We start from the raw sequence: 20,752 nt of genomic DNA, 5'->3' as shown, positions 1-20,752 counted from the left end.
GGTGCAGATTATATACGAATTACGTTCCCTTCAAAGTATGCTCATGCAACAGCTCCAGACTTAACAACCACATGCAACTGCTCACTCGACGAAAGGTCTGTACCAGAAAGATTGGAAATCTGCACAAGTCACACCAATGTTCAAAAAAGACAATAGGAGTAATCCACTAAATTACAGGCCCATACCATTAACACTGATATGCAGCAGGGTTTTGGATCATATATTGTGTTCAAACATTATGAATTACCTTGAAGAGAATGGTCTATTGACACAAAGTCAACGTGGATTTAGAAGACATTTTTCTTGTGAAACACAAATAGCTCTTTACTCACATTAAGTGCTGAGTCCTATCGACAAAGGATTTCAAAGGCTTTTGACGCTGTACCTCACACATGGCTTGTAATCAAATTGTGTGCTTATGCAATACCGTCTCAGTTATGCAAGTGGATTCATGATTTCCTGTCAGAGAGGTTACATTTGTAGTAACTGATGGAGATTATTGAGTAAAACTGGAGTGATTTCGGGTGTTACCAAAGGTAGTGTTATAGGCCCTCTGTTCTTCTTTATCTACATAAACAATTTACGAGTCAATCTAATCAGCTGCCTTAGGTTTTTTTGCAGATGCTGCTGTCATTTACTATCTTGTAAAGTAATCAGAAGATCAAAACAAACTCCAGAATGATTCAGGTAAGATATCTGCACAGTATGACAATTGGCAACTGACCCTACGTAATGAAAAGTATCAGGTCATCCACATGTGTGCTAAAAAGACTCCATTAGACTTCGGCTAAACAATAAATCAAACAAATATAAAGGCTGTAAATTCAACAAAATACTAAGGAATTACAATTACGAACAACTTAAATTGGCAATAACTTACAGAAGATATTGTGGAGAAGGGAAACCAAAGACTATGTTTCATTGGCAGAACACTTAGAAGATTCAACAGATCTACTTAAGAGACTGCCTACACAAAGCTTGTCCGTCCTCTTTTGAAGTACTGCTGCACAATGTGGATCCTTACCAGATAGGATTAATGGAGTACATCAAGAAAGTTGAAAGAAGGGCAGCATGTTTTGTATTAGGTGTCACGTGCATGATACAGGACTTGGGGTGGACGTCATTCAAACAAAGACAATGTTTGTTGCGGTGGGGGTCTTCTCATGAAATTTCAATCACCAACTTTCTCCTCCGAATGACAAAATATTTTGTTGACACCAACCTAAATACAGAGAAATTATCATCATCATAAAATAAGAAAAATCAGAGCTCCCATGGAAAGATTTAGGTGTTAGTAGTCCTGACACTATGTCAGCTGCAGTCAAAATACTGTCTATTTTATTTTCAGTTTTGTTTATTTAATTTTCTAATTGTTTATTAATTATTACTATTATTGTGTTTAGTTATGAGAGTGAATGAAGGTGTGAATGTGAAATACTCTTTTATGTAAAAATTTTGTACTATGCAGTGTAGTAATTGATCATGAGAGGAATGTTCGAGAATGGCATCTGTGTTAGTCACTTGTACTGGGGAATCTGGTGTTAACTATTTCAGCAGTTTATGGTACTGGGGAAATGATATTATGATTTTGGACAAGTAATTTTGTTAGGAGGGAATTAATTTTTTATTCATGGGTTTTCTAAATTTATTTATGTTAATTCACTGTTCTGATTCACTGACAAATTTTGATTGGTTCTGTATATATGCACAGGCCTGAGTGGGTTTGATGCTGCTGTGATATTTCTCCGACAATCAGAAATCAGCATATTCACGCGTTTTTTGGGAAGCAGAAGGTTCTTTTGTGTAGAGAGAAGAGTGGAGTCGGGGTTTGGATCTCATAGTGATCTGACCTACTGATATGTGCTCCATTGAAAATATTGTGATGTTTCATACGAAAATGTTTGAGAAGTGCCGTAAAGTGTGGAAGGTAGTCCAATTTAAAGCACAGTTGAAATTCAGAACATTTGGTGACATTTAAATAACTAAATACCGCATGGCGTGTTGCTTACTCGAAAATTTCAAAATTTTGTTCCGTGAGGCTGGTATGATTTACAGTTGAGCAAGCAATTCCAAAAGAAACAATCTGTTTGTAAACTTTCTGTGGAGGATAGTTCATAATTACCATAAACTGGCTACGGTTATGAGTGGTACGAGCATGTGGATTTTTCAGACTTTTTACAGCTTAGAGTAAGGCTTGTTGGTGACTAGTGTATGCGAGCTTACCATAACAGAGTGAAATTCAATACACATAAATACTTTCATTTAACTATTCCTTTCACCAACAAAACAATTTTAGTGCGACTTGAGGTTACATGTGTAGCTGTTTTTGCTATAGCTTTTTGCAGATGTGAACTGCATGTTGATGACTTCAAAGAGGCATGCATGTAAGAAGGGATTCACCACCAGGTGAGTAAAATTTTGCAAAGCACCACATTGCCGCAACCAGGCTATAATTTAAAGAATTAACAAAAGTCCATATATATTTGTTCGCAGACCACCAGCTCTTTGGCCTGAGCAAATCTCTGAAGCAGATGGCACAACGATTATTGTAGTGGGTGGTGGTGGTGGTGGTGGTGGTGGTGGTGTTTTTCGCGACTATCATTATGAGCAATGCTATTAGCCACCTCTTAACATACCAACATCCTCTCACATCTCCTGATGGCTTCTGACTGGGAGTGCAATAAGCAAGCAGTATTTTACTTCAAGCTGGATAAAAACAATATAAACGAGGGACAAATTTCCATTAATGACCCAGGAGATGAAGAGGCTTACAGATCATGTCCTTATGCTCCACAAAAGAACATTTTATCTGTGCCTCGGCCGATCATAGCACATGCCCAAAGCTATGCACCTATTTCTCAATGTGATACAGATGAAACATTAATCAGGGGTAATTTCTGATGGCCACAGAAGAGTCAGAGTGCTGGGTTGTGATTCTGGCAATGGTCCAACCTCTCACATATTCACACTAATATGTAAGGCACACTGGGGGATGACAGGCATGAAAGCTTTAACAAGGCATAGTGTACATGGGTCAAAGATTGACACACTGATTGTGTGGGCCTGTGCCTGTCTAACATGCATGCAACATCAGTCAGATTGGAAATGCTGTTTCTCTTCGTGACCCACAAATGATCAGCTATGGGACTATGTGTACATTCTGTCTAACCTCAGCAATTACTATCTGTACACTCTTGATAATCTTTCTCATTGGGACGACAAAATACACTATCATATCTGACAGTGACTCACAGTTCACAATGGGTGAGTTCCTCTTGGGAAAGGAATGTCATAAGGCATCCAACTACTGCTCTTTTTCATCCTGCAACAATATCAGAAGCAGAGAAGTTTACCATATCATTCAAGGTTCAAATGAACAAAATAATGATGATGGTGATCTCTGAGGAAACTCTGGCATGTTACATCCCTTCATATAGATTCACCACACACATGGGATTAGACAACCAGGATATTGTAGAGGTGAACAAGAGCACCTTATGCTTGAAGAAATCAAATCTGGCCATGACAGCTAAATTGTGATCCCAGCATGGTTCAACTAACTATGCAAGACCACCACTACTGCCAGCTATGCCTCCAAGCCTGCCCAGGTCTGGACTGCCAACTCCCAGACTTCCATATACTACCCACCCAAGTGCCTTGCCTCCACACCAGATAAGGTATGTGTGTAAGCTCTGCCCCTACAATATGTTCTCTATGCTGAGATCATCATAGGTAATAATCAATGGGACACCAATAGAGGTTCTCTTGACCATTTCTAACTCAAAATCAGGCCTTTTCTTTCTTTCTTCATTTCCCTTGTGTATAATCAACTGTCATATTACGGATTTATGCTCACTCAACCTACATGACACCATGGTCCACCCCTAAGCCACTCCTGTTCCCAACCTGTTGCCACAGGGACCGTAACCATGTGTAAGACCCAGGTGGAAGACCTCTCCCAGAACTTCGTACTCCAGTCTTGTCATAGGCTTATCACACCCTGTCAGAGGCAGTGCCACATGTGGAAGCAGCCATGTTGTATAACAACTTTGCCGTAATCACAGCACAGCTCCTTATCTAAGTATGACAACCAACCAGCTGGCAACTGTCCACAGGCAAAAAATAACAAAGCTCACCACTCAGTGACACGACATGCAGCTTAGCACAACACACACTATTTCAATAGCTGCTTCACAAGAGGGCATATGTAGATTATTCCCTCCACCATCAGCTTCGCTGAACTATTCAGACAGGAGTTATCCTTGCAACACATCCTTCACTCCTGTAACTTACTGGCCTCAATCTCTATTAATTCACTGTCACCACACCATCCACCCAACAGCTTAGCTTCCCCTTCCTCACCTAACAAGGGAACCTCCCCATCATACTGAAATATTACTGTATCTAATTGCTACCTATCAGAACTCCTCAAAGATCATTAAAGATAAACACCAGTCCCAATTGTCCAATTGTAAAGTGACCTGTTTCCAAATTAAATAAAAAAACGCTATTTCAGTATACATATAATTTGAAAACGATGCTTTGCAGATTAACATTGTTCTTATGAGTGAAAAATAATATAAATGTGAGATTAATACTGTAACTAATCGAAAGAAATAGAGCACATGGTCAGGATGTACCAGTAAATTTATCATTATAAAATTATTACAACAATTCAATAGAACATATAAATAAAGCACGTTAATCGAATCTCCGATATATGTTAGCACTAAAGTTCTGGCACTAGTTGATTTGTTACCTGTAACATAATTAGTCAGAAAATGTTATATTAACTCGTAACTAAGTTGAAAATAGGTTCACCTTGTTCAGCTCTGAGATTGTAAATTTTTAGCAATGTGTATCTCATATTCGGTTTAATTTTTAATTGTGATTTTACATAAAATTGTAATTTTCATTGTAGGTAATTGTTAACAAAAGTATAAATAGAGGTCACGCAGGCACCTCTGGGCACTCGTTTTTTGGCTAGGGTTGCAAGCAAATGTATTGTAGGCTCACTCGTTTGTTGATTGTTGTGAACTCTGTGTCGTTTGATGTCAACTTTGGGTACATGTGATGTCACCAGTACAGTTCGCCAGGCTCGGACACCAGAGTCCTGGAAATATATTGGTATTAAAATTGCAGTGTACTTTGGAATTTATTTGGGAGTCTTCCGCAATCCTTTTCATAGGCTGCACAGCGACATGGCATGAATCCAGGAATTTTACAAAACCCCGAAAACTAAACAACTCTCAATGTTGGTAGAATTGACGTGAAAACAACAGTGCATCGACTGGGCATTTCAATCACAACATTTGCAACGCGAAGGTGGGAAAATATAAACATCTCAATCCCCCCAGATTTAGTTATAAGTTGGCACAGTGCATAGGCCTTGAAAAACTGAACACAGATCAATCGAGAAAACAGGAAGAAGTCGTGTGGAACTATGAAGAAAATAAGCAAAATACACAAACTGAGTAGTCCATGCGCAAGATAGGCAACATCAAGGATAATGTGAGCTCAGGAGTGCCATGGTCCCGTGGTTAGCGTGAGCATCTGTGGAACGAGAGGGCCTTGGTTCAAGTCTTCCCTCGAGTCAAAGTTTACTTTCTTTATTTTCGCAAAGTTATGATCTGTCCGTTCGTTCATTGACGTCCCTGTTCATTGTAATAAGTTTAGTGTCTTTGTTTTGCGACCGCACCGCAAAACCGTGTGATTAGTAGACAAAAGGACATGCCTCTCCAATGGGAACCGAAAACATTTGATTATAGGGTCGTAGGTCAACCGATTCCTCCACAGGAAAACACGTCTGATTTTTTTCTATACGACACTGGTGACGGCACGTGCATCACATGACAGGAATATGTTGTCGACCCACCTAACTTGTACACTTGGCGAATGGGTAAAAAAGATTCTTCTACCTTGCCCAATTTATGTTTCCTTGTGGATGTGATAATCACGCCCAAAAAAGTGATGAAAACATAAGAGTTTGTCACATATACTGCAACAAATAAATGCAACAGTTTCAAAGTCGCACAGTGTTCCCTGTGCTCTGTCAAAACATACGTTTTTAACGTTTTCAAATTTTTCCGTGTGTAGACCATCAAATCCTGCATATGTCCAAGCAAATATGAACATGTTCTGGAATTTTGGAGAGCAAAGTTAAGTTCCTCGGAACTGCAGAGATGGGAACTTGCACTCCAACACAACCTTTCATCCCGCCATCCCCCTGGACTCAACCTACGTTAACCAACCTCACTCCCATTTACTCTTCAGTCTTCTCCTCTTTCCCTTTCCTCTTTAGCAATTCACGCATCTTTTCATCCTACATAGTTGTGTTTATCTTTATACTATATACCTCTTTACTTCTGTATGCATCCTCTTTGGTTTGAAGCTGGCAAAGTACTTTGGTTTCCCTCTCACACCCATGCCTCCATCTTTGCTACCCTCCCTGTTTACCTTTCCCCTGCTGCTTCATAACCTGGGTGGTGAGTAACTAAATCCACTTTCCCTTCTTCCCCTTTTTTCCCCTCCCTCCACTCTGACGAAGGAACAAAGTTCCGAAAGCTAGGATACTTAAATTTTCTGTTCTGTTTTGTGTATCTAGCAGCTGTACTGAACTGAGGTAAGTACTGGCCAGCCCCTCTATCTCTTTGTTAGTATTTGTTTCACATCTTTATATGAGATTTTCCATTAGTCATATAATAAATTTCAGAAAAATTAACAGTCTTGAAACTGAGTATTTTTTTACCTGCCTTATTGTCAGTCATCTGCCTTTGACAAGAATGGAAAATTTCTGTATTCAAAACTCAGTGCCATTTACCATACTTCACAGATGGATCGATAATAAATGATACTAAAAAATGAAATAAATAAATAAACTCTCTTCAAGCATGCAGCAGATTATTAGGCTACCTTGATAACGTTCCACTGAGGAGCCAGTCCTGAGAATGGCTATACTTCTTTGCTTGCCTCTCCAATGGTGGGTTGAGACAAAATGTACAAACGTATTTTTCTGGTACATCTAATTCCACTTGAATACTATTGCAGAAACCATGCTGCCAGCACAGACATATATCACACTGCAACAAATAAAAGTTTATGAATAATAATAAGTGACACTGTGAACTGTTTAAGGCTAAAATTAAAGTAAGCTGGTCAAATTAGTCATCTCTCATTGGTAAGTAAGTGACAGAAGCAGTGGTAAGCTATTAACTGGTTACCTGGACCATCAATCCATGCTCCTCTTGGGACCCACAGGAGCAATTTATTATATCTTCACGGACACTTGATTCCTTGCTCTGCTGGGTATCCGACGTAGAGGACATCTGGGATCTTTCATCAAGCCCAGATTCTTTAACATAATAATAATAGTTACAGCCCTAACATTACAGCATCAAATGCCAATGTTAATGAAGAAATCATTACTTTCTCTGTCTGGCATTACAAATTTCTGGTGAATAAATATACATTGAGTTACCCCTGAGTAGTAACACAATCCAAAAGTAAAAATCAGGAAGTATCTTTCTCTTATGAATGCACTTTGCTAATGACAGAGAATACAGAATAGAAAAAAGTAAAAGTACAACTGGTAGAAACAAACCTCAGGGAAAATCAGTTTGGGTTCCAAGGAAATGGAGGAACATGTGAGACATTACTAAACCTACGACTTATCTTGGAAGGTGGGTTAAAGAAAGGCAAACCTATAGTCATAGCTTTAGTATATTTAGAGAAACGTTTTTGAATATGCTGACTGGAATACACTCCTGTAATTCTGAAGGGTAGTATGGTAAAATACAGGATGAGAAAGGTTATATATAACTTCTACAGAAACCAGACGACAGTTATAAGAGTCAAAGGGCATGAAAGGGAAGCAGTGATTGAGAATGGAATGAGACTTGATTGTAGACTATCCCCATTTGTAAGTCTGGCAGAGACAGCAAAGGACTTGGAAGAGCAGTTAAACATAGTGGGTAGTGAGTTGAAAAGAAATAATAAGATGGACATGAACTAAAGTGAAACAGGGGTACTGGTATATAATCAAATTAAACAGGTGATGCTGAAGGAATCAGATTAGGAAATGAGCCGTTAGAGTAGTAGATGAGTTTTACTATTCGAGGAGAAAAACATGACTGACAATGTCCAAAATGACAGGCTGACTTTACTATTCGAGGAGAAAAAAATGACTGACAATGTCCAAAATGACAGGCTGACTAAAGAACAAAAAGCATATCTGAAAAAGAGGAATTTGTTAACATCTAACATAAATTTAAATGTTAAGAAGCCTTTTCCTAAGATATTTATTTGGAGTAGTGTTCATCAACCTTTTTTGCCTCTGGAGCACAGCAAAGTATGTTTCAAACTTTCTCGACACCCCTACTTTTATCACTTTCCTAGATGCAAAAAAGGAAAAACAAAGTACATACAAAACCTTTTTACTATTGAGTGACTGAGACACAAATTTATTACATGAGACCCTTGAATATGAACATAAACACAAGGCATGCAATAAAATATAATTATTCTCTTAAACAGGGACATAAAAATCTCATGAGACACCTGACATGTATTTGTGATGAATAACTGTGTTGCAACATGCTGGTTGAGAAATACTGATCTGGAGTGTAGTTTTGTACAGAAGTGGAACTTAGACAGTAAGCAGCTCACACAAGAAGAGAGCTTTTGAAGTGTGCTGCTACAGAATAATGCTAAAGATTAGATGGGTAGATTCAGTAAATGATGAGGCAGTACTGCATGGAACTGGGGAGAAATTCATGACACAACTTCTCTAAAAGAAATGTTACACCACTATCTTTCTAAATCGGCATCCATAACTTGCGACATAGCACACCAGGCACTGCCACATGCTGCCAGGGCTGGAACACTGTCGATACAGCATGCTACTAGGGCTGGGCTACTCCACTGAACATCTGGATTACACTTTGCTAGGGTTTAGTACTGTACCACTTCCTAGTCTACATGACCAAAAGTGAGATCCTGCCATAACAGAGCTGGAGCACACAGCCATAAATCAATTGGCTGACATGAACCAGCTCCATGTCATCTTCCGGAGGTCCTAGGTTTGAAGTTCACACTTGGACCCCTCATGCAGTTCTGTCTACTGTGAACTGCTGGCCAGTTGCTGCATTTACGTGTAACAGTGTGACCAGCGTACATTGGAGTTTTCTGCATGTTTGGGATGAACCCATTTGACATAGCTCTGTGCCACCAAGTATCTGACTTCACTTCTTTTACAGCTGTCTGTCCAGCCTGGCGTTTCCATGCCGGTGGCTGTCTCCTGCTGCTGCATCCTGAGCCACTCAAGCACTGGCACCCATGAACAACACACAAAATTTGGGTGCTGGTTACTATGGCTGTAAGGATTTTGCTTAATAAATCCTGTTGTTACTTTCACTGCCTTCATGATTCATCAACAGCTAAGGAACTGTTTTTTTTTCATACCTGATACCCTGCCTACTATCCTGCATCGACACTCATTGTCTCTTTGGCCTGTCATGAGGTTAATAATGCTCAAGGCCATTTTGACCCCATTAGAGAAGGGGTTGGTTGACAATACACATCCTGCGAATCCAAGGAATCACAAATTTGCTATTGGAGGGAAGTGTGGGAGTAAAAATTGTAGAGGGAGACCAAGAAATGAATACAGCACGCAGATTAAAATGGATGTAGGTTGCAGTAGTTATTCGGAGATGAAGAGGTTTTCACAGGATACAGTAGTGTGGAGAGTTGCATCAAACAGTCTTCATACTGAAGACAACAACAATAAATTCCTTCCTAAAGGAGGAAGGGCAAATCACTCAGAACCCAGGTTGAGAGGAATCTACCTGTTGTGAGGAAAGAACTATTACTACTAAAAGCTATGACAGTTTTGCATACTTTGTGTGTTACTGGCAGTATAAAGGCGTCACTTCCTTAAGGTATGTACACACTTTTCTCAAGTGAATTTTTCTTTTAATACAATCAATTGAAAATGACACAGATGGAAAAAGTAAGTAAACTGTTTGTTATTTCAAAAGTAACTGTTATAACTGTTCACACATTTATCCCACTGAGACACATGATGGTCATTGCCTATTAGGAAAAATTTTTGTTGTTGCCTATGGAACCATTATTGTACTCAGGTGTGCACCTCTTATCCGAATCAAATTGACAGCCACCAATGTCCTGGGGCCCACATGTTGCCAAGGATGTTTCAAATACATTGCAGAAGTTTTGCTGGAAAGCACTTACACATCCTCCAAAATTCCCGATCTCTACCCATGTGATACCCACATTTTTTGGCGCCCTGAAGAAAGACACAGATGGGCACCGATTTGCTTTGGACAAAGAAGTGCATGCCCAGGTACAATCATGGTGTCGTAAGCAATTGCAAAAATTTATCAATGGAGGCTTTGACCGTTTTGTCTCAAAGTGAGGCTTATGTATTAACAGTTATGGTGATTAATTTTGAAATAATAAACAGTTTATTTAGTTTTTCCAATCTGCCTTTTTTCATTTGATTGCCACAATATGAGGTGAAAATTAAAAATCTTCCACCACTCACCATTACTGTCCACAGAGGACGTTATTTTCCCGAGATGGACAACTGGGCTTCCCTGGTGATGTTCAGGATTAGGCTCCAAGGAGTCTTCACTCTCAACAATAATGCTTAGCCTAGTGCATTCTTCCAGGGATGTTTTCTTTGCAAATTTAATGCCTGAAGCACATAAAAGAAACATATATATTGTTGATGTGAACAGTCCAAACAAATTACATGATAAAGGTTGCAGTTGCCAAGAAAACATTTTGTTATGGTGACTGAGTTAACAATATGTTGCATTTTTCAACAGTTCATCTCCTGAGTACATAGTCTAAACCAGAAATAATTTTTTGAATAAAATGAAACCTAATTTTTGGCCCTATTTACGATAAAAAGTGATAAACATTTTTTTTATGGTGTCCTCTACATTTTCCTGTCTCAAGTCGGAAATCAGCTACCCAACTTGGAAAAGTGTGCTACTGGATTACTTTATAATGACATTAATAATATTCCACAAAAACTAGGCTTAAAGGCACTTATACCCAGGTGGAACCCACTTAGGCTGACTTTTGGGTGATATATTCTCCTTTTGCATAGTTTATCATAAGAAATTCCTCTACCTTCTCTGAAAGAGGAAGCTAAGAGTCCAGCGATCTATTTTTGTATGCTTTCATCAGCAGTACTGGATACTGTTTCCGGATAACGAAAACTGGTCAATTACTGAACAATCATCCCAGTACTGGACACTGTTCCCGGATAACGAAAACTGGTCAATTACTGAACAATCATCCAAAAAAAGATTTTGTATTCACAGACATTAGAAGCAGACAGTGTTGTCCAGGTGATTCTTGAATTTAAAAACACACACAAATCTGCTGACTGACACAATGAAAAAAATACCTCAGGAATTTGGTGGCTGTAATAATATGATACCACACATGTTCAAAATATTTACAAAATGAAAATCAAAAGTTTAACTGTACAACAATTAAAGCAATATTTTTTATGATAAAGTGCACCACAACTGCAAAACTAACTTTTTCCGCTTCACAGTGAGAGGGCACAATTATGGCTCTCCAAACACGAAAATAATTAACTAATGAGTGAGACAATATGATTATGTTCCCCCTGTACAGTTTATTTGTGTCTTACAAACAGATAAATTGGGAATACCTAAAAGAAATGAATCAGTGAAACATTTTGAGTAGAATTAGATAAGTCTACAACATATTTGAATCACTTTGTTTTTGCAGACTATACATTATTCACCAGGACTTTCTACAGCGGTTATGTGAATTCTTTACTAAACATACAGCTCGTCTTTGGATCTTCACCATTGCCTCAACCGAGCGGGGTGGCGCAGTGGTTAGCACACTGGACTCTCATTCGGGAGGACAACGGTTCAATCCCGTCTCCAGCCATCCTGATTTAGGTTTTCCGTGATTTCCCTAAATCGTTTCAGGCAAATGCCGGGATGGTTCCTTTGAAAGGGCACGGCCGATTTCCTTCCCAATCCTTCCCTAACCCGAGCTTGCGCTCCGTCTCTAATTACCTCTTTGTCAACGGGACGTCAAACACTAACCACCACCACCACCACCACCACCCATTGCCTCAGTTAATCCTAACTGTCATAGATCTCAGAATAAAGAGCAACACCCCAGAAATGATGTAAAAAGAGTTTTTTTAGGCAACCTCGTTCACAAGTTAATTACATTTCCTTACAGTTTTGCTCCTGCCTTCTGACATCTGCATCTCCTACAACTAGTTTTATGGGGATGCTCTACTTTGGGTCTCTCTCTCTCTCTCAATGCTTACTCCTAGATATCTGACAATCATTACTGTTTTTTCTGATTGATTGAAAATCGTGTTATCGAATAATAAAGGCTCTTTCTGTCTATTTATCTGAAATATGTTACTTTCATTTACACAGAGGGCCCAGTGCCATAATGCCCTGCACAAAGTGTTGACCCTCTTGAGGTCTTCTAGTATTTTGCTACATATTTTGTGGTGTTGCAGCTTTCATCCACAATATCAGCCTTCTACAGCTACCAATATCCTCCACATCGTTATAAGAGGTGTGATCAAAAAGTAATCTGAATGTTGTTTTCAATATTTAGTTTACTGGTGACACTTGAAAAGGTTATACATATTTGAGTGCTCCGCTTTACGTTTTGCTTGGAAAATGGAATAAAGTGCAACACTGCATTTGAAAAGCTGACTGTAGCTTTTGGTAAATCTACCCTGAGTAAGAGAAGGGTCTATGAGTGGTATTGACATTTTAAAAAGAGCCAAGAAGATGCTCAAGATGACAACTGTCCTGGATGATGTAGCACATCAATTACTGACAACAATCTGGAACAAATGAACGAAATGGTTCTGGAAAATCGCCCAATTACCATCAGAGAGGTTGCTGGTGACATTGGCATATCCTTTAGCTTGTGGTAAGCAATTATTTTAGTCATGAAAATCGCAGCTGCAAAGTGTGTTCTGAAATTGTTGAAGTTACACAAAAAATGAAGTCATGTACGCATCACTCAGGAACTACTGAATGAAGCTGACAACAATCCATAACTTCCACAGAAAGTTATAACAGGTGATGAAACACGCATATATGGGTATGACGTTGAAGCCAAGGCTCAACTGCCCAATGGAAACTGCCTGAAGAGCCAAGACAAAACAAAATTTGACAAGTTCAACCACATTGAAAGTTTATCTTCACTGTTTTCTTTGATTACAATGGGACAGTGGATCATAAGTTCCTGCCTTATAGTCATATGGTCAATAAGGAATACTACCTGGAAGTTATGTGCTGTTTGCTTGAAGTAATATGCAGAAAATGACCGAAACTGTGGCGAAACCGCTTGTGGAAATTGCATCACAATAATGCTCCCACTCACACCTCAATACTTGTTCAAAATTTTTTGGAAAAAAAAAAAACACGTTATTTTACCTCAGCCGCCGTATTTGCTGGACATGGCCCACTGTGACTTCCTTCTATTCCAGAGGATGAAGAGAACTATGAAAGGATGTTGCTTTGTCACCACTGATGAGATAAAAACACAATCGCTGAAGGAGCTGAACACGATAAGAAAAAGTGTTCTGGAAGGGCTTCCAAGGTTGAAAAAAAGAGCTGGAACAATTACTTTGAAGGTGGCAAAGTTGCCATTGAATAAATAAATAAAAATTCTTTAAGGAAAACAAAAATACCCATTACTTTCTGATCACACCTCGTAGGCTAATGATATTTTCATGGATATTAATAAATGGTTTAAAGCCAACTCACTGACATTAAACTTCGAAAAGACTCACTATTTGCAATTCAGAACCTGTAAGTGGTTTCCACCCAGAATATGCATAAAGTACGAAGAAGAGCAGATAGAAGAGGTTGACAGTCTTAAATTCCTGGGATTACAACTTGATAATAAATTCAGTTGGGAGGAGCACACCACAGAACTGCAGAAACGCCTTAACAAAGCTGTATTTGCAATTAGTGTTAGCAGACATAGGCGACATAAAAGTGAAAAATCTTGCATACTTTGCCTACTTTCATTCCATAATGTCATATGGTATAATATTTTGGGGTAACTCTTCATGTCAAACAAAAGTTTTCAGAGTCCAAAAGCGTGTAATACGTATTATTTGTGGAGTAAACTCACGGACGTCTTGTAGAAACCTCTTCAAAGAACTGGGTATACTAACTACTGCCTCTCAGTATATTTACTCCTTAATGAAATTTGTCCTAAATAATATATCTCTTTTTCCAACAAACAGCTCAGTTCATACATACAATACCAGGAACAAAAATGATCTGCACAAGGACTTAAAAGCACTTACTTTAGTTTAAAAAGGGGTCCACTACTCAGGAACACCCATCTTCAATAATTTGCCAGCAAACATAAAAAATTTTGTTACAAATAGAGATCAGTTTAAAAGGAGCCTGAAAGACTTACTAGTGGCCAACTCCTTCTACTCCATTGACAAATTTTTTTAATAGAAACAAATGATGTGTTGTATATATTTATACTATTAGTATTGTTATTTCAGCTTTCCACATCCACGAGGATCTCCTCAACCCGGATCTATGAAACGAAAAACTAATCTAATCTAAGGCATGTCCTGAACAGTGGCAATCTTGCAATACTTCCATAGGGACACTCAATATTGCTTTAAAATTTGAGGAATTTGCTCCTTTAGAAACATCATCTAGAGATCTATCAGTATGGAAGTCCTCAACCCCTTCACAAAGCTGGAGCAATATTCCATGAGCTTTTATTTTGTTCACTGAACAACAGTGTGGAACTTTTTCAGCCACATTCAGATCATCCAGGAAAATGGCACTGACTTTGATGCCATTCTCTGGTACCTTCTGCAACGAAATAACGGAAGGGCTCAAGGTAACCGTGCAGCTGAGGCATCATGTGGTCAGTAGGCACATAAAAAAGACTGAGAATGTTGCTAAGCTTTTGGATTATGCTCTTCCTCAGAGGTAACTAGTACAAAATACATTCACACCTGCACAGCTACATGGCCTTCTTTACGTGCATATCAATCATTAAATGGAGAGTTATTACTTTCACTCCCTCCACTATTTATATTCCACCAAGCACTTTTCAGAACCATACTCATATCACCTTTTGGATCTCATGGATGGATAGAGGAAGCCAAGTTGCACTACATTGCTGTTTGTGGTATTCATGTTGATTTGTATGGAAGGAAACTCTCCAAAAAGGTAATAATATCCAAACATATCAGGCGTTCCATATTTCTACAACAGACTGATGTCAGTGATACGGGCCTATAGTTATGCCTATGTCTGCAGTGAACTTCCTTATAGATACAAATGACCTGCACTTTTTTCCATTTACATGGGACATCGTGACTTATTATAAACTGTTGGGAGCAAGTTTCTTCACATAACTGACAAAGAACTGTTTATGTATCCCCTCAGATCAAGTTCATTTTTCTTTGTAGGGCATTTTTAGTTTTTTCTATTCTGCAATCACTAATCTCAATATCTCTCATTTCAGCATTTGTGTAATGATTCAACCACGGCAGATCTTTCACATTTCTTAAAAACTGCTTGCCACCTTCATAATCAGAATTGGTGATAAATCACAACATACAACTGAGGGGCCGAGTATAAGTGCTTGCTGAAGCAAACTGAGTAAATGACTGACAAAGTTAAACTGATATTTACAAATTATGTGAGTAACTATGGAAACATCAGATATTTTTTCCTAATAGTCAGCTGGTCTGTGTTTAGTTGTAGGTATGATTAGAGATTGTAGTGCCCCTGTGTTATTTTTATATTATATTAAAAATAATTATAATCCTTGCCTCTTAAAACTTTTTAGACTGAAACAGGTACAAACGTGAAAACATTTTATTTACTGCGCTATATTTTTAAAATTATTATTATTTATATTTTGTACAACACACGATATACAAGTACAATTAATGTTCACTATAAAACAAGAATATGTGAATAATTAAAGCAAAATTACTATAGCAAGCTGAAGAACACCAGGTATATAGCAAATGAAATCAAAAACCAGAAGGAAAATATACACAGATGAGATCACTAAGAGTCACTTTCCATTATCCTCTCACAGTCAATGTCAATAGAATCATAATCATTTCCTTCTACATTATCTCTTGAGGAATGTCCTTCCAGGATAACACTTGTAATGCTGTCCTACTGTGTTGTGTAGTTTCCAGTCTTCCTTATCCCTTTATTTGACAACGTCCTCTTCTATGTCCAGTCGCTATTCTCATAGATAACTGCTGCCTGGAAACGGGATATAATGTCATAGAACTCATGGTAATGTGGAGGGATGTAGTTCTTCATTTCGTAATGATTTTTCTATTCTCACATTTTATTTCAAACCTATTTTGACGCAAAGGCTGCAGAAAAGGTAATGATCGGGGGACCTGTACTGGGCCTCGAAAAGTCGCCTTCTATAAACACAAGATTATAATTTAGTAAATACTTGAACTGCAATGTTTGAGGATTTTCTTTGCTGATTCAGGTACACTTGGTATTCCTCTACTGTGTTTTGTTTCCTTCTGCATCTTTAGCAATCATTTGCTATAGTGTCCATGGCTTTAATTGAAAGAAAGTTTTTTGTTTCCAGTTCCACTACAAAAAAACTTTTGGCTGACTTCACTGCTTTCATCCTGTCTTGGGGAACAAATATATGTTTCAACTGTTTCTTTGCATTTTCAGAGAGACCAGAATCTTTATCACTTTCCATATATGCACGACCAGGTTAAAGGACCTTGTGACTATAGCGTCAAAAAGCTGATTTTGTGCTATTTCAAAATATGGCTTATTTATACAAGCATTAATTATTACTGTAAGTACTTTTAAAAGTATGCTCATCATGCTATTGCAGTACTTTCAAAAATGCACACCTGAACCTTCATTAAAGATAGCAGCAATTCTCCTTCTGTTCATCATTTACCTTGTACTAGTTGTATTCTAAATGCAGTTGAGGCATTGGTTTTGAGCTTAAACTTTATCATCACAGTGAGCAGAAAATCACTTTTAGTTCTTTTACTCAGAAGAGATCCATGCTTTAGCATACCAAATGTGCATTTAGCTCATTTATTTGTGAAATGTCACGTTTACCACTTGCACTCTCTGCCCCTCAATTTATCACTAATTATATGTGATTGAGCCAAAGTTTGATATTTGACTAAATGTTTGATGGTTGATATCTCAGATAATGTTGACTTGTTGCCCATCATGCTTGTTAAGCATTAATATTTCCTACATTTCTTAACAGAGTCACTGATTCCCTCTCCTCTTATTTGAATAATAAAGTTTGGGTCTGTTAGTTTCTATGAGATCTAAGGTATTACCAACATGAGTCAGTTCTGTAACAGCTTGAGATAATTTTTAGAACAACCTTACATGAATCGCTGGTACAAGTTTTAAATACACGAGTCTCCCAGTTTACAGCTGTCAAGTTAAAATTTTCCTCCTATTACAATACCACAATCAGGAAATTTATGTGAAAGATTCTTCAACTTTTCTCTGAAGCTTTCTGCCACAACTCCCGGCACAGCTGACCTATAAAAGCAAAAAATTGCTCTTTTTGTCCAACTTAGATGGTTACCTTCACATTAAGTTACTTTGCATTCAGAATGTGTTGTAACTTTGCTAGATATTATGACGTTCTTTAAACAATAAATACAATGGCCGCACTGGCATTCAGAATGCCTATGTGCTATGCATTCCAATTAGAATTTAAGATTTTGCTGATATTCACTTTTGGTTCCAACCATATTTCTTTTCCTGGTATAATGATGGTATCTTTTCAGTTGATTAGCAAGACTAATTTTGGGACCTTACCATGGGCAATACCACAGGACATTTAACAGCTGGCTTACAATATTCTCTAGCTGTATAATAATAATAATAATAATAATAATAATAATAATAATAATAATAATAATAATAATAATAATACTAATAATAATAATGAAGCAGAAATTACAAGCATTGGCCAAACGACTTAGAAGATACAAAAAAAGTGAAAACACAAGGAAACAAAACCAAACATTCAACGCAAACCAAAAGAAATTTTACCAGACAATAGATAACACACACACATTAAAATAGACAATCCACCAAACATAACAGACATGGAACACTTTTGGAGCAACATAACAGGCATGAACGGTGGATAGAAGCAGAAACAGACACATACAAGATGATACCACAAATGCCTGAAGTGATAATTTTGCAACATGAAGTCACCAAAGCAATTAATTCTACTCACAATTGGAAAGCCCCTGGAAAAGATGAAATAGCAAATTTCTGGCTAAGGAAGTTCACCTCAACACATTCACATCTAACTAAATTATTTAATAGTTACATTGCAGACCTATACACAGTCCCTGATACACTTACACAAGGAATAACTTATGTGAAACCTAAAGATCAAGCAGACACAGCAAACCCAGCAAAATATTGCCCCATAACATGCCTACCAACATTGTACAAAATATTAACTTCAGTCATTACACAGAAATTAATGACACATACAACACAGAACAAAATTATAAATGAAGAACAAAAAGGCCGCTGCAAAGGAGCACGAGGATGTAAAGAGCAACTGATAATAGATGCAGAGGTGACATATCAAGCTAAAACTAAACAAAGGTCGCTACACTACGCATACATTGATTACCGAAAAGCTTTTGATAGTGTACTCCACTCATGGTTACTACAAATATTGCAAATATACAAAGTAGATCCTAAATTGATACAGTTCCTAAACATAGTAATGAAAAATTGGAAAACCATACTTAATATCCAAACAAATTCAAATAATATCACATCACAGCCAATACAGATTAAGCGTGGAATATACCAAGGAGACTCATTAAGTCCTTTCTGGTTCTGCCTTGCTCTGAACTCACTAACCAACATGCTAAATAATACAAATTATGGATACAATATTGCTAGAACATACCCACACAAAATCACACATTTGCTATACATGGATGATCTAAAACTACTGGCAGCAACAAATCAACAACTCAACCAATTACTAAAGATATACAGAAGTATTCAGCAATGATATAAATATGGCTTTTGGAACAGACAAATGTAAGAAAAATAGCATAGTCAAGGGAAAACACACTAAACAAGAAGATTACATATTGGATAACCACAGCGACTGCATAGAAGCGATGGAAAAAACAGATGCCTATAAATATCTAGGATACAGACAAAAAATAGGAATAGATAATACAAATATTAAAGAAGAGCTAAGAGAAAAATATAGACAAAGACTAACAAAAATACTGAAAACAGAATTGACAGCAAGAAACAAAACCAAAGCTATAAATACTTATGCTATACCAATATTGACCTACTCATTTGGAGTAGTGAAATGGAGTAACACAGAACTAGAAGCACTCAATACACTTACACGATCACAATGCCACAAATATAGAATACAACACATACATTCAGCAACAGAAAGATTCACATTAAGCAGAAAGGAAGGAGGAAGGGGATTTATCGAGATAAAAAACCTACATTATGGACAGGCAGACAATTTAAGAAAATTCTTTCTAGAACGAGCAGAAACTAGCTAAATACACAAAGCAATCACTCCTATAAATACATCGGCTACACCACTGCAATTTCATAACCACTTCTACAACCCTTTAGATCACATAACATCAACAGATACGAAGAAAGTAATTTGGAAAAAGAAAACACTACATGGCAAGCACCCGTATCATCTAACACAGCCACACATCGATCAAGACGCATCCAACACATGGCTAGGGAAAGGAAATATATACAGTGAGACAGAAGGCTTCATGATTGCAATACAGGATCAAACAATAAACACCAGATATTACATCAAGCATATTATTAAAGATCCCAATACCACAACAGATAAATGCAGACTTTGCAAACAACAAATAGGAACAGTAGATCACATCACAAGCAGATGTACAATTATAGCAAATACAGAATACCCCAGAAGACATGACAATGTAGCAAAAATAATACATCAACAGCTTGCCTCACAACATAAACTTATAAAACAACACGTTCCCACATACAAGTATGCACCACAAAACGTACTGGAGAATGATGAATACAAATTATACTGCAACAGAACCATTATAACAGATAAAACAACACCACATAACAAACCTGACATCATACTCACCAATAAAAAGAAGAAATTAACACAACTAATCGAAATATCCATACCCAATACAACAAATGTACAGAAGAAAACAGGAGAAAAAATTGAAAAACACACTCCTGGGAATTGAAATAAGAACACCGTGAATTCATTGTCCCAGGAAGGGGAAACTTTATTGACACATTCCTGGGGTCAGATACATCACATGATCACACTGACAGAACCACAGGCACATAGACACAGGCAACAGAGCATGCACAATGTCGGCACTAGTACAGTGTATATCCACCTTTCGCAGCAATGCAGGCTGCTATTCTCCCATGGAGACGATCGTAGAGATGCTGGATGTAGTCCTGTGGAACGGCTTGCCATGCCATTTCCACCTGGCGCCTCAGTTGGACCAGCGTTCGTGCTGGACGTGCAGACAGCGTGAGATGACGCTTCATCCAGTCCCAAACATGCTCAATGGGGGACAGATCCGGAGATCTTGCTGCCCAGGGTAGTTGACTTACACTTCTAGAGCACGTTGGGT

General features: G+C 37.9%; 1 protein-coding gene across 4 annotated transcripts in view; it reads right to left on the bottom strand.

Annotated features, from left to right (window-relative positions):
• The window catches only part of LOC126297610 (uncharacterized), a 261,978-nt gene that overhangs the window by 58,166 nt on the left and 183,060 nt on the right, over positions 1-20,752 (bottom strand). For all 4 annotated transcript variants that reach the window (XM_049988614.1, XM_049988615.1, XM_049988616.1 and 1 more), the window contains exons 15-17: positions 10,562-10,714; positions 7,221-7,351; positions 6,913-7,079 (exon numbers count right to left, since the gene is read on the bottom strand). In XM_049988614.1, coding sequence (XP_049844571.1) covers positions 6,913-7,079; positions 7,221-7,351; positions 10,562-10,714 — 451 coding nt within the window. The remainder of the gene's footprint in view (positions 1-6,912; positions 7,080-7,220; positions 7,352-10,561; positions 10,715-20,752) is intronic.

The sequence above is a fragment of the Schistocerca gregaria genome, chromosome X, assembly GCF_023897955.1.
Source record: "Schistocerca gregaria isolate iqSchGreg1 chromosome X, iqSchGreg1.2, whole genome shotgun sequence".
Lineage (NCBI taxonomy): Eukaryota > Metazoa > Arthropoda > Insecta > Orthoptera > Acrididae > Schistocerca > Schistocerca gregaria.
This window is presented reverse-complemented; position numbering and strand designations above follow the sequence as displayed.